Source organism: Tauraco erythrolophus, chromosome 3 (assembly GCF_009769465.1).
Source record: "Tauraco erythrolophus isolate bTauEry1 chromosome 3, bTauEry1.pri, whole genome shotgun sequence".
NCBI classification, from domain to species: Eukaryota; Metazoa; Chordata; class Aves; order Musophagiformes; family Musophagidae; genus Tauraco; species Tauraco erythrolophus.
Genome location: NC_141467.1, coordinates 69,792,517 through 69,806,047, shown reverse-complemented (window position 1 = coordinate 69,806,047; position 13,531 = coordinate 69,792,517). Strand labels below are relative to the sequence as shown.

The window sequence follows — 13,531 nt, the reverse complement described above, 5'->3', positions numbered from 1 at the left end:
CCTCCAAGTCAGAATGCATCTGGTACTTTGAAAATGTTTCCTGTGGAAATTGTTTGCTGATACCAACAGAATTCCACTTTAAATAATTTTGATTCAGAGAAAAGCTTTTAAACCTGAGTGTCCACTGCATACTTCCTTCTTACACGTGGGCTGATTAAGTTATAATGTGTCCTAGGTTGTACAGGAGTACATGGAAAGTTGCAAAAGAGTAGGATGCAGTGGATTAACTCTTAAAGAAAATAGTGCCATCAGAACTGAAATGTAATAGAATATAGTATATTTTAGTTTTCGTAGTACTTTCATTCTAGTTTTCATCACCAGGTTGGATGAGGCTTTGAGCAACCTGGTCTATGGAAGATGTTCCTGCCCATGGCAGGAGGGTTGGAACTGGATGATCTTTAAGGTCCCTTCTAACCCAAACCATTCCATGATTCTATTTCTAATTCAATATTCTAGTGTATTTTAATTCTGTAAATTATTAACTACTGTATTACTTTATAGTATTAGAAAACTACAAAAGTGTTCTTGTATTACTTGCAAATGTGTTGTCCTGCAGTTCTGCCACAAAACATCAGAATTTTTTATTTGGTTGACGTGTTACTACAGAAATCCTTTTTTCCAGTTAAAAGAAATGTTAACTTAATAATTCTGAGAATATAGAAATCATTATACTAAAACGAGCAAAAGCTCACTAAATTGTAGAAAATTAGATTTATGGCAGATTATTCAGTTATGTGCATTGACTGTGGAATTCGGAATTGTTTCTTGAAGGATCACCAGCCCTACTGTAAAGAATCCTAGTGCCTTTGGCACCTCCTGAACTCAGTCTGCTTCAGTCTCACCCTTTCCCCTTGTCCTTATCTTTTCTCTTCACAAAGAGGCCAAAATACAGGAAACTGGCTGACTGAATAGGTAAGAGTATGACCTGAAGCTCATACATATATAAAAAGATATTACCTACATCTTTTCCTCACTATCCTAGGTGCATTCTGCAATCCCTTTCAAGTTTCAGATTTCATCTTGAGCTGATAAGGCACAAGGTCTCCTCTTAGCCTTTTTGGGAGACACTGGTTGCATTTACAGTGTCCTGCAAGATGACGTTTTCAGATACTGCTTGAACCACAATCGTGAAACAGCCCCATGCTGCCAATATTTGTACCTCACTGGGCCATGGGGGAAAGCATGCGGCTGTCACCTCTCTAAAAATGTTGTGACAGAACCAGGACACCCTTCTCTTCTCATTCGCAGGGCTGGCCATGCTGTCAGATCACTTACTGGAGCCCTTCCAGGAAGAAGGACATGTTACACAAGAACTCCACAAGAAATTCTAGATTTAGAACAACTATGAGTGTGTCTGCAACCAAATCAAAGCTTCCCTCACCCCACAGCCATCAATGAAATGCTGTTCAAGCGGATCAGCAGACAGTCTGAGACTCTACAGGCATACATCACAAACATTCACACAGTCCTTTGGCTTTCAGAGGCTGTTCCCCCCAAATACTGGCTAACTCACACTTTAATGATGCCGTCCAGTTGCTGGCATCATAAAAGCTGTGTGAGCCAAAACCACCTCGTGGCTGGCCTTCAGCCAGCAAAGGTGCATCAGTTTTGAACCGACGGTAGCAGGGCCAGCATGTCACCATAAGAAAACACACAGGTTCAGTCACAAATAAAGCTCATCTTCACTTGGTTAGAAACCATTTTTCGTTCTGCTTTCCAGAGCAGGTTCTGCTTAGGCATTCAGACATACCATGTCTAGGAATATGTCTACTGGTTGCTTGACTGCAAACTGAAGAACAGAAATCCGTGTTTATTTCTTAGACAGATAATCCCACCCTACCTTCTTCCCACCCTCAAATCCTATTCTCTTCCTCATGAAGATCAGGCAGCTGAGAAATCTTGTAGAATCAGATGTTAGTGACTCCCTTTCCAAATTCCCTTGGCCCTGGTTCCTTTCTCGTGCAGTAGAGTGCTCTTATGCTGAAGAAAAAGGACTTTGTTGCCCATGTCTGTAGTGTTAGATAATGCCTTTAGCAAAGGGGACAAAGTAAGTCCTGGCAAGTATTCCTAGTCCTCAGAAGGAAGCAGGAACTGTGTTCTTGCTGCTTGGAGTCAGTGGTTCAGACAGGTGCATAATCTGATTGTACTGAATACAGTGAACAGATGTGAAAAAAAGTCCTTGGACAGTCTCCAAAGCTAACTTCAGCATAGAGCCAAGAATTTGGGTGTTGGAATGACCTGTCTGGCAAGATTGGAGGCAAGGGATGTATCTCTAATAGCCGTATGTGATGTACTGGGGGGTGGGAGGGAGGGCACGTTATGTGAGGGCAATTGCTGAATGTCTGGTCAAACACCCTCAGATGATACTTGGATGCAGATGGCCACAGCTTTCTCTGGTGGGGCTCAGTGTCACTTAGCATCAAATACTGTCAAATAATCAGTAAAAATATGGCATTGTTAGCCTGTTGATCCTTAACTCCTTTGGAAAGCTCTAGTTAAAGATGACGTTTTTGGTTTAAGTTGAGGGTTTTTTTCACTCTACCAGTCTCTTGTGAAGATGTGGGTAGCTGAGACCTGACTGCCTTCTTGTTTCAGAAATTCCAACTGAGTTTGGAGCTCTTGGGAGGAGAGTGAGTCCCTCTGGCCAGCCTTAGAAGGCTTTTAGTTGATTGTAGGAAACAGTGGAGAGGGGTGACATTTCTGAGGCCCAGGTGTGTTCCTGACAAAAGTGTCTTCAGTCCATCAAGTGCCATCAGATATTAGTAAAAGTCGTATCTTTACATATATTGGGCAGCGGAGAGCTGTCACAGGATGTGAATCCTCTAAATAGGTGAGGAACAGATCAAATGACACTTGAGCAGCATAGTAAGGCTCAAGAGATGATATTCCAATTGGGATGCTTTTGCCACAGCAGTAATAAGGAATGTGGATGTCTATAATAAATAATAACTGCAATTTGACAGCTCCGTGGCTTGGTCTTAAAGGTTATGCAGAGCTCTTTTAGCTATCCTTTTCTCTTTACTCCCCTAATTATGTCTCCTGTAGAAAGAGAAGAAAACCAAAGTTTATGCGTGTTAAAACCCTCAGCATTACCTTATGCATCTCAGCAAAGATGGAAAGAAATCTCCTACAGGACGGAGAATTTTGTGAATGGTGATCGTAACTGTAACTTTATATATGGCAACTTTTCATTTGTGGTGTTGTACTACCTTTCTCTTTAACCAGGAAGATTATGAAAAGCCATAAGAAGCAAGCCTCCAGTCCTCTCCCTCTGTGCAGGCATAACTCCTCAAAACTTCCTCCTCAAATGTCATTCGAGAGCAAATCCTGGCTTGTCTACATCCAGCCTTCTTTCTTAACAGCTCCCTATTTCCACCTCTGGTTTTCAGAGATGCCAAAGACGTTGTGATTTTCCTGCTCAAAAGACATTGCATGCCAAGCAATTCTTCCTAGCAGTGCTTACTTACCAGATGACTCAGTAACTTCTAAAAACTTCGTGCTGCTCTTCCTTCCTCTCATCTTAGCACTGTGTAGTGATGCATATGCTTCTGGCATCTGTAAAAACACTGTATCTGCCTAACACAGCCAGAGCCTCCTTTAAACTCAAAAGCAGAAAAATGTTGCAGACATTCTTCTCTGGGGACGGAATTTCTCTGTGACAGAACACAGATAAGCCTCACTTAGAGAAGATAAAAAAAAAAAAATTCATCAAAGGAAAGTAACGGTGCTAGCAAAGATAGAACTGGAGAAACAGTTGCAATGTATTTGGCAGAAGCCATTATTGAACAAAGAGAAGATCATTGCAGTTCTTTGTTCACAGAGCTTCCCAGCTTCTGACTTCTTATGGGACCTGATCCTGGAATCTGGATGTGGCCTCTAGAAAGGAAAATAGAAAAAGCTGCCCACAGTACAGGCAGATTTACAGTAATTTTGTTTCTTCAGCAGAGTGTTTGTTCAAGTCTTAGCATTGAACTGTTAAATTGGACAACCAAAACCTGGAGCAAAGCATCTCTGCCAGCTTGTCTTTATGTAAACAGCTGCATAGAAATGCACCTTGATAAGTGAGTCCTAGTGGTGAATGTGCGTATGTGTGTCTAGCTAGGATTTGGCGGAAGGATGTTCTCCATATTGGCTGCTCTGTAAGTATTTCCCTGGTGAATGTGAGAGAATTTGTCTTCCTAGCTTCTAAGCAGAATGGTGTTACCAAGTAGAGTGGTTAACCTAGGTCTTGATATGGTAAATGATCTGATTAGGAAAACAAAACTAGTGTGTGACCGTTCAAGGCACATATACATGTATATAAGACAAGCTACCACGAACACAAAGCGGAAAAAAGTGGCTCAAGCCCTATTTCCTGTAGTGGTAAGGGCAGAAGACACATTTCATTCTGATGGTCAATTACTTCCATGTCAAACAGATACTATGATCATGAGGGCAGAAGTTAAATAGATTAGGGCAATTAAGCAAAATGTGCCTCAAAACATGCCTCACAGAAAAAGAAAGAATGATAGATATGTAGAATAAATCAATCTTCAGTCCCTCGTGTTTCGCTCAGAGTCAGTTTATGTCTTGTGACCCTATGCAAAGCTGAAGACATCAAGTGACTGAACCAAATTTGTAAGTAGTCCCTACAATTACCAACCAGTACAGTAGCTTCGACTACTGAGCAATTTAGAGTAAATCACTACGGACGTTAGTGAATTTTCATTAACACCCGCCCCTGCCAGCATTTTAGCAAGGCAGTCCAGTCTCACCCCAATGCAATAGTTTTACTGTGAAGTCTTATTTTTGTTTTAACCATGGTATTTCTATTGCACTATTTTTCAGGCCCTGATTATATCAAACAAAAATTTCAAGAAGGAATGGAGGTAAAAGAAAAATCTGAAGAAAAAGTTCAGGAAAAACCACCTACCCCAAAAGAGTCACCTCACTTTTATCGAAAAGGTACTACACCCCCTCGAACCCCAGAAGCAAGTCCAAGGCATAGTCCTCCTCTTTCTTCTGAGCCTTCTCCTTCACAACAACAGAAAAAGCAAAGCTCCACTTCTGGGGCAAGACTCAGTCAAGACAAAAAGCTTTTAGCTACTGAGAATATAACGCCTACAATTAACAAGCCTTTATATTCAAAAGCAGCAATGAAGGAGGAAGTAGCTGGGAAACACCAGCCAAAGTTTTCAGCCCATCACAATCCCATCAGCACAGAGAATGGGGAGCTGCATGGTCACTACCATGGTTATTATGTAAAAATGAATCCAACAGTGCTTCCACAGGAGCTCAGGGAAGAAGATGAATATGTCAACCCATCAGCGTCAACACTTGCACGGATACCACCCTCACAGAAGCCAAGTCCTGCTAGATCTGGGGGTAAGCCAGATGCCAAAGAAAACAAACCTGACACAAAAATTAAGAAACCAGAGTTTGCTGCACCAAAGAACCCAGCTAATAATGAGGCACATTCAGCAGTTGAAAAAGCAGTAGAAAACAGCTCGGTGAGTACCGCGAGAATCCTTTTCACTTTCACTGCCCTTTTGCCTCCTAGTGCTGAGCTTTGCAACCTGAAGACAGGCAAAGCCAACTTCTGTCAAATCTTCATCTGGATACGGTCTGCTAACTAGAACACACTATACCAGACTGGAGTCAGGAACAAATATTCTAGTCTTTTATAGTATCTTTTTTGAAAACTGGGAAGGGATAGTTGATAGCCAGCTACTGACAGACTTTTGAAACACGAATCCCTATTGCATCCATAAACACAAAAGTGTGTTACTGTGAGTATGTGTGTGTATATATATATATATACACGTGCATTTTGTGTGCGTGTAGATACTTGCAGATATGCATATATATAATTCCCCTCAAAAAAAACAACAATGTTCATTGTACTTCAGTGGATAATTGGGCAGTACTGGGAGTTACACTCATGCTCTTCCCCAAAGGTCTGCTTTTGACTACCGTTGGAGGCAGGGTGCTGGCCTGTGATCTGACCTGGTCCAGACAATCTCCCATTTTCCTTTACTTCTCTGTTTTGATTGTAGGCTCTAAAACTAGGCAATTTGCATCAAAATATAACTTGTTTTAAAATGTATATATCTAACAATGCTTGTGGTTTACAGTGACATAAAAATTTGACTTTCTTTTTTGTCAGGAATGGAGGAGTTTTAAAACTATACATTCAGATCAGTGTGAATCTGAATCTCATGATTATTTAGAAATAGTAGAACTACCAATAGTTATGCAGAAAAGGAGAGATGACTAATAGCATTACTATTCCATGTTAGAAGAAAAAGCCAGGTTGTGGAATTCAGAATCTATGATGATGATGGTAAAATTATTTCTGGGCCAAGAGAAACTCAGGAAAATGTTAGTTGTGGATTCTAAAGTTAACCTTTAGTGAATGAAGAGGTCTAGATAATGGTCATAATGTTCCTTTTTTGTAAACATTGTTTCTTTGAATCATTTTTGTTACTCCAGCAGAAAAAAAAAAAAAGTGTGTTATTATTGATGGGATAGACAGAATGTTCTATTTAATGAGATCCAGATAGCCTAGAACTGATCTCAGGTGAAACAGTTGAATAGTTGACACCAGACTTCGTTAATGAAGAATTTAAAAATAAAGAGGTCTAAGAATTTCCAACCAACATGCATTATAAAAGATCCCGTAAAACAAGTTTGACATCTTCAGGTGTAACAAAGGGATCATATCCTCAATCAAGAAGGTCACTTTTACACAGTTATTTATTCTGACAAGGAAGCCAGAGTAATGCAAAGGCTGAATATCACCTTAAAATAATTTTTAAAAAATTGATTCATGGTTTTCAAAAATAACTAGAAAAATATCAGTAATTTGATATTCTGGTGAGATCATTCTTGGATTAATTCTACTGCTCTATTTTATTGACATCCTTACTAATGACACGGAAGAGGACATAAAAGTATTACCCATGAAGTTTACAGAAGACACCAGGAAACTGATAAATAATGAAGATAACGGATCACCAATACATGCTGGTCCAAATGACCTGCTAAGAAAGATGCAAGCATAATTATCCATGTGCAGCACAGTAAAATGTAAGATCGTGTATTGAAAGACAGTTAATAGAGCCTGGCCATGCAGGATCAAAACTGGGAAAGGTTGGTGGATCAGGAGCAAGAGAGGCAACTGAGCATGAGCTCCCAGTCTGCTGCTGTTGTTCAGAGATGTTAATATAATCCTTAGATTTATCAACAGGAAAGATTAAGCAAGAGTACATGGGAGTCTGTTTTATCTGGTTTTGGCACTGGTGCAACCACTTCTGGAATAAAATGCAGTGTCCATAAATCAGGGATTTAAAATGAAAAAAAAAAAAACCTTAAGGGAAAGTCCTATGAAGAGCTGCAAGAATGATTAAAACATACCTTAAAATGAAAGATTCAAGGCAAAAAAAATCTGACACATAAAATCACTTTCTGTAAGTACACTTTATAAAATAGTTTCCCAAGCTAACAGAATGTGTAAGAAGATCCAACAGCTGGACAGATTTAGATAAAAGTCTTTTTTAAAGTTGCTTTTAATGTGTTAATTAAACGTAACATCAGCTTTCTGATGCCAGGTTTTTGGAGCTGTCACTGAATAGTTCGATAATGAGCATTTTGCCAAGATAATATCCTCTAGTTCAGCAGGAAGCTTATACTCTGTTTTGTGCGGATCAAAGTAGATGTTCACAGTGGTTTTGTAATCTGCAAATCTGTATTACAGCTGATATCAGCCCTTTAACCTTTCAAATCTCACAGATATGACTCCTATGTAGGGTAACACAAAGCTGTCAGGCTTGTAAACGTTGAGTGAGCATGCACAGAATGTGAGCCTGAATTGGAATTTTTCATTCAGCTCTGGTGAAAATAAGTGACTAGAAATGGTCCTTATTTTCCCTACATTCCATGCAAATCAAATAATGGTTTGGAGCTAAGGTCTTCACGTTAAGAAGCTAAGTAGGGCACCTAAAGAGCAGTTCATTGACCTTCTGGAATAATCAGAAGGACCATGGAACCTATAGCCTGGTATCAGGAAAGGTGGAAGAGTGGTGAGATATTGTAGATTAGCTGCTGTTTGTTTACTGATATTACAGATCATCTGGGAACTGTCCTTCTGCTTTGTTTGGAGCACACTAATTTCACTGTTCTTATTATCAGCATTTCAATAAGGAAGGAAGGTAGAGTTTAGGAACTTATTTTTAATATAATGACATTTTAAGATATATGTAGATGTATATGTTTTTTTCAAAGGTGTCTTCTGTATATGTCTATAAGTTTGCCCTTATAGAATAAATTTCTCACGTTTATTGCTTTAAAATGCTGAAATGAGTAAAAATCCTAAAACAATTGAAGCAGAAGGGAGTAACCTACTGGCCTAGCAGACTGAGGGAGAGAGACAAAATGACTGTTAACACTGCCTGGAGACTGTTCTTTTTAATTTTCAGCATCACCTTTCAACTTCAGAAAAACCGGTTCGTTTTTTTTTACCGTTCGGCGGTACTCCTGGAGACTGAGTTCAGTAGTGTGCTGGAGTTGCACCGTGGCTAACCTAAGAGTGCACAGTGAATGAGGAGAAGCCAGATTAGTGTACTTCTCTTTATCTCAAACACTTCTGAATGTTGAGAGACTTCAGAATTCTAGGGCTGCATTGAGAATTATTTTGTTTTAGTCAGTAATTGCAATTGCTTTATAGTCATCCCAACAAATGATTTTGTTGTAGTTTGAATGTAAATCTGCCTCAGATCTTCCATAAAAGTTTAAAAATATATTTATGAAGGAACGTAAAGAGAACTCTCAGTCTCAGGAAAAGAGAATGAGAAAACGTGTTTTTGGAATGCAAAAATCTATCTGCTCCATTTATTGAGTACTTTCATCAGATTATCCAAAACTGCTGTATAAAATTGTGCTGTGCTTTTTCCAAGTTTCCAGTGGCAATACATGAAGAACATAGATACAGAATGTAAGGTTTTCAGTTGTTCCTTCCATGTTTCTAAATCAAAGCCATTTCTCAAATCTGAATGAAACATAAACTTTTAATTTGGATTAAGAACTTTAAACAACTTTATTTACAGAAAAGTCTGCAGCAGCTGTTTTGGTAATTAAATTCATGTTTCCTATTTTCTGTGAATCTGTTACATCCTTAAGAGAGTCATTGAATGTCTTCTATGCAGTAAGTTAGTTACAGGAAGAGTATTGATTCTGCAGATGTCCCCATTTCTGACATTATACTTGAAAAATATCAGCGCATACCTTTTATGCTACACATATAAATGTGTTTATGTACTTATTTTCTAATTTTCAAAAATCAAAGTTTAAAATAATTTCAGAGCTCATAAGAAAGAGCTTTAGAATTCTCTCATAGTTTTATCAGGATGAAAACTTCATAAAGCACTATGACAAAGTCAATGTTCGTCAGCTGCTCCAAAATAGCTCTGTTTGCAGGCATTTACCCTAGTAAATGAGAGGTAAATCATCCTTCTTTTTTTCATGGAGAATTAGGCACCTTCAAATTACCTTATATTTATCACAGCGTGAAGTGTGCACAGAGACACTTGACCACAAACCAGTACTAACTGTTGTTTCTGATTGCTCGTTAGCAGCCTCTCGCCCCAGTATCAGCTTGCATGCTGCTATCCCACCTTGAATATGAGCTAATTTGAGATCGTCTTGGATTTGGATAAAAAGTAGGATTGAATTGCAAAAAAGTACCGTTGTAGCGTAGGTTCATGAATACCCATTTGATTTGCCTGATATGTGTCCACGCGTTGCCCTAGGTCGGGTACAATCCCAGACACAAGTGTTCTACCATATTCTCATTTTTTGTTTTGTAGGTAAAGATTTTTAAGCCACACAAAATGTTTAGCCTGATTTTTACCTGTATCTAAAATCGTTATGGTTTGCTGAACGCTACTTACTGTGCTTCTAATCTCATCTCTTTGTTCACTTAACATCCAATGTTAGTAAGGGATAGAACTACTGTGATGTTAGAAAGATAGATCAGTATTTGCCTGATTGTAAAAGAACCCAGCAAGAACTTTGTGCTGAATTCCTAATGCAATGGGATTACAAGACTAGTCTTAATACTTCCTAGCACTACATTTTAGGAAAATAACTTTCTTCCCTCCCCAATTGGAAACTAATTGTATGATTCTATTTTTAACTACGTCAGTGGCTGACTGACTAGAAGCTGCAAGGACAGTTTTTCAGCAGGCTGGAGTTTTTTTTCTCTTACAGCTTCTTTAGTGCACCTGTTCTAGTCACTCTTTAGACTGTTCAGACTAATTTTGGCATTTGCTATTTTAAGCCCTTGCAGGACACTAAAGTCTTATTTATGGTATTTATCTTAAAGCATTAAATGCTCATTTCACAGGTGTCTACAAAACAGGTAGTAGTTTATTGCATAATAACCGTGTGTTCCACAAATACTGTTTGATCATTTTTCAGTGTATAAGGAAACTGCTTTGGGCTGAAAGTTGTAGACATCAGAAGAGGAAAAAACCACACGTAGCAAACTAAAGAAGATGAGATTTACTTCTTTATGTAAAGCATAGACTCATTAGATTATTATCATAAACAGATAACACATTTTTCTTTGATCTTCATATAAAATCAGCAACCCAGTTCTTCAGGTGTCACTTTCTTCTGCCTTTGTAGGTGAGATCTCTTGGTTCAGACTGTAGCCCCTAGTTTTTTTAGCCTAGTTTATCTAATGTGATTGTGGTGAGATTGTTAACACCTAACCTGACTGACAGATGAGAAGTCCCCTCCCCCTCCACCAAGCTTAATTGTGCAAAACTGTGCACTAATGATACTGAGTTGCTGTTTGAGCTGCAGTCTCCACTTGCCATTCAGCCAAAAGTTGTCTTGCAGCTATCAGGATGCTGTTTCAGCATATATTTCAGGTAATAAATGAGTTCCTGGCTCCTATGAAGTCCCCATAGGTCCAATTTTTTCTTCAGTAGTAGTAAATCAAATTGATTTCCATAGATGTTATTTTTAAATATGCAAAGTGTTAAGTGGCCAAATCCCAGTGAATTTTAATGGTATGAGGCAACGATCTCCTTCATAGTTCCTTGCAATTCCTGGTGCACTATAACTGTAAAATCTTTAGGTGGGGTCCCAAAAAATAAAGGAACTATTGACCTGAATTTGGACACACAGGGAGTCCCCATTAGAATCATAGAATCATTTGGGTTGGAAAGGACCTTAAAGATCATATTAGTCCATCTCCCCTGCCATGGGCAGGCACATGTTTCACTAGATCAGGTTGCTCAAAGCTTGGTCCAGCCTGGCCTTAAATACTTCCAGGGATGGGGCATCCACAAATTCTTTGGGCAACCTGTTCCAGTGCCTCACCACTGGAGAGAAAGACACTGAATCCAAATCATAGTGGAAATTGATAATGTAATCACACTTCCTGTTGAGAGATATGTAACGTTAGCATGTACGTACTACTCTTGTTCGCCATGAGATTTTGGGATTAGACTCCCGAGAGATTTAAGGAGTGCTTGACATAATGTATTTTGTGACTTATTCAAGAATTGAGCAGTCTGTATCTGGCCTGCCATCTCATCTACTGTGTAAAGGTGTGTTCTGGTAGAAGGTGTTTAATGAGACTGTTTCAGGATGAGAGCATGTGATATAATAATGACACAAGTACTATTCAATAGCTTCCCAGTTATGCTGCTGCAGCAAATTAATAATAGCAAGTTCTGACACCTTAGCATTCCAGAATTTATATAGCTAATGTTAGCATTGTCATGAAGCATAGTGAACTTTTGCAAGGCATGCCTCATGTGAAAAGTGGAAAAAATTAAGTTATTTCTAATGAAATCTATACCTTCTTATGCAAGCTAGTGGTCCTTATGTAGCTCAGAAGATAGTTTTCTGCAGAGATTTTTTTGGTGGGCTTTTTTGTGATTTAGTGTTGTCCAAGTGAGGAGTTTTTCTGTTTCTACTTACAGTAAATGTGCAACTTTAATATATATAAGCATGTACAAATCCCTGCAAAAATATATTGTAGTAAAGAGAATTATTTAATTTTTTTTGAGAAATTTTTCACTCAGAGAGTGGTGAGGTACTGGAACAGGTTGCCCAGAGAAGTTGTAGGTGCCCCATCCCTGGAAGTGTTCAAGGCCAGGTTGGATGAGGCTTTGGGCAACCTGGTGTAGTGGAGGGTTTCCCTGCCCATGGCAGGGGGGTTGGAACTAGATGATCTTTGAGGTCCCTTCCAACCCTAACCATTCTATGATTCTATGATTCTATGAAACCAGATACGTTAAGAGGAGCATGGAAGAACTGAGAATTTTCTTCTGTTCAGGACATTATTTCAAGTTGCTCATCAGAAAGCATCCATGTTTAAAAAAAATTTTTTTCAAAACTACTGCAAAGAATTAAAAACTTTGTTCCCTGGCTTCACAGAAAGAAAACTTGATCATTATGTAATTTCAGTCTAACAAGTTTAGCTCTAGCAAGGAAAGGAAGTAGTGGTTTGACTTTTCATTTCTTCACTAAATACATCTATAAAATTAGGATTTATGACTACTAAATGTCGGAGTAAGTCAAAGCAAATTTGTAGTTTTGCAGGTGTAAAAAGGTCTTTAATCTGTAATGGAAACATTGCTAGGTGTGTTAGTACAGTGGTAAGTAACTTTTTTTTTTCCCTTTAATTATCAAAAAAAGGGAATACTTTTCATACAACACATTGTCATGCAAAACCCTTTTTCTGTTTTGAAATGGGTTGGAATCAGGGAAGGACCCTACTCTAAGGGTGATAAACAGTGCTCCAGCTTTCCTAAAGTAGTTCAAGTTCTTTGTTTTGCTTTATTTTAAGCTGATACTGGTTTTGTGTTGATGGGTTTGTTTTCATTTGTTTTATGCAGTCGTATTTGTCAGATGGTTTAATCTTGGTGTGATTAAGACTAGTATCTTCTCACCTGTATTTATCCAGCTGGTTTTCACACAGATGATATTTTGCTCACCGGAATACAACAGATAATGGCTATGTTTCAGGAGCAGAGTCTATGTCTTGAATGTTTAGGTAATCTTTCAGAGCAAGGTCAAAACAGGTAGGAATTGATAAAGTCAGGTCACGTTCATTGCTGTGCACTGTGTGGAAGGTTGCATTAATTCTGATATCTTTATTTTATTTTCAGGGCCCTAACTCAGTCATGATCGCCCTGGTAATGCTGTTGAATATTGGTTTAGCCATTCTTTTTGTCCATTTTCTAACTTGATTGGAATTAGGAAAGGTAAGAAAGGTCTTGTTTTCATATAAAAATCACCATATCCACCCCACCTCAAACAATAAAGATTTGATATCTTTGCATACTTTTAATGTTCCCTACTTTAATTTTAGCTATGCCTGAATGTGATTCAACATAGTTATTTAATAATGTAACTGTTTTGACCCTTCAGTGAAGTCATGACAACTAGTGGTGTTAGCCCACAGTTCTCTGCAGTTGTGTCATCAGCCTTTTAAATGGCACCTGTCATACTCAGACACAGGGAAGGAGGCTTG

The 13,531-nt window shown here is 38.6% G+C and overlaps 1 protein-coding gene across 1 annotated transcript in view; it reads left to right on the top strand.

Moving 5' to 3' along the window:
* The window catches only part of JPH1 (junctophilin 1), an 85,407-nt gene extending 72,146 nt beyond the window's left edge, over positions 1 to 13,261 (top strand). Inside the window, exons 4-5 of the mRNA XM_086609404.1 lie at positions 4,828 to 5,489; positions 13,167 to 13,261. Coding sequence (XP_086465530.1) covers positions 4,828 to 5,489; positions 13,167 to 13,247 — 743 coding nt within the window. The 3' untranslated portion in view covers positions 13,248 to 13,261. The remainder of the gene's footprint in view (positions 1 to 4,827; positions 5,490 to 13,166) is intronic.
* The last annotated feature ends 270 nt before the right edge of the window (positions 13,262 to 13,531 follow it).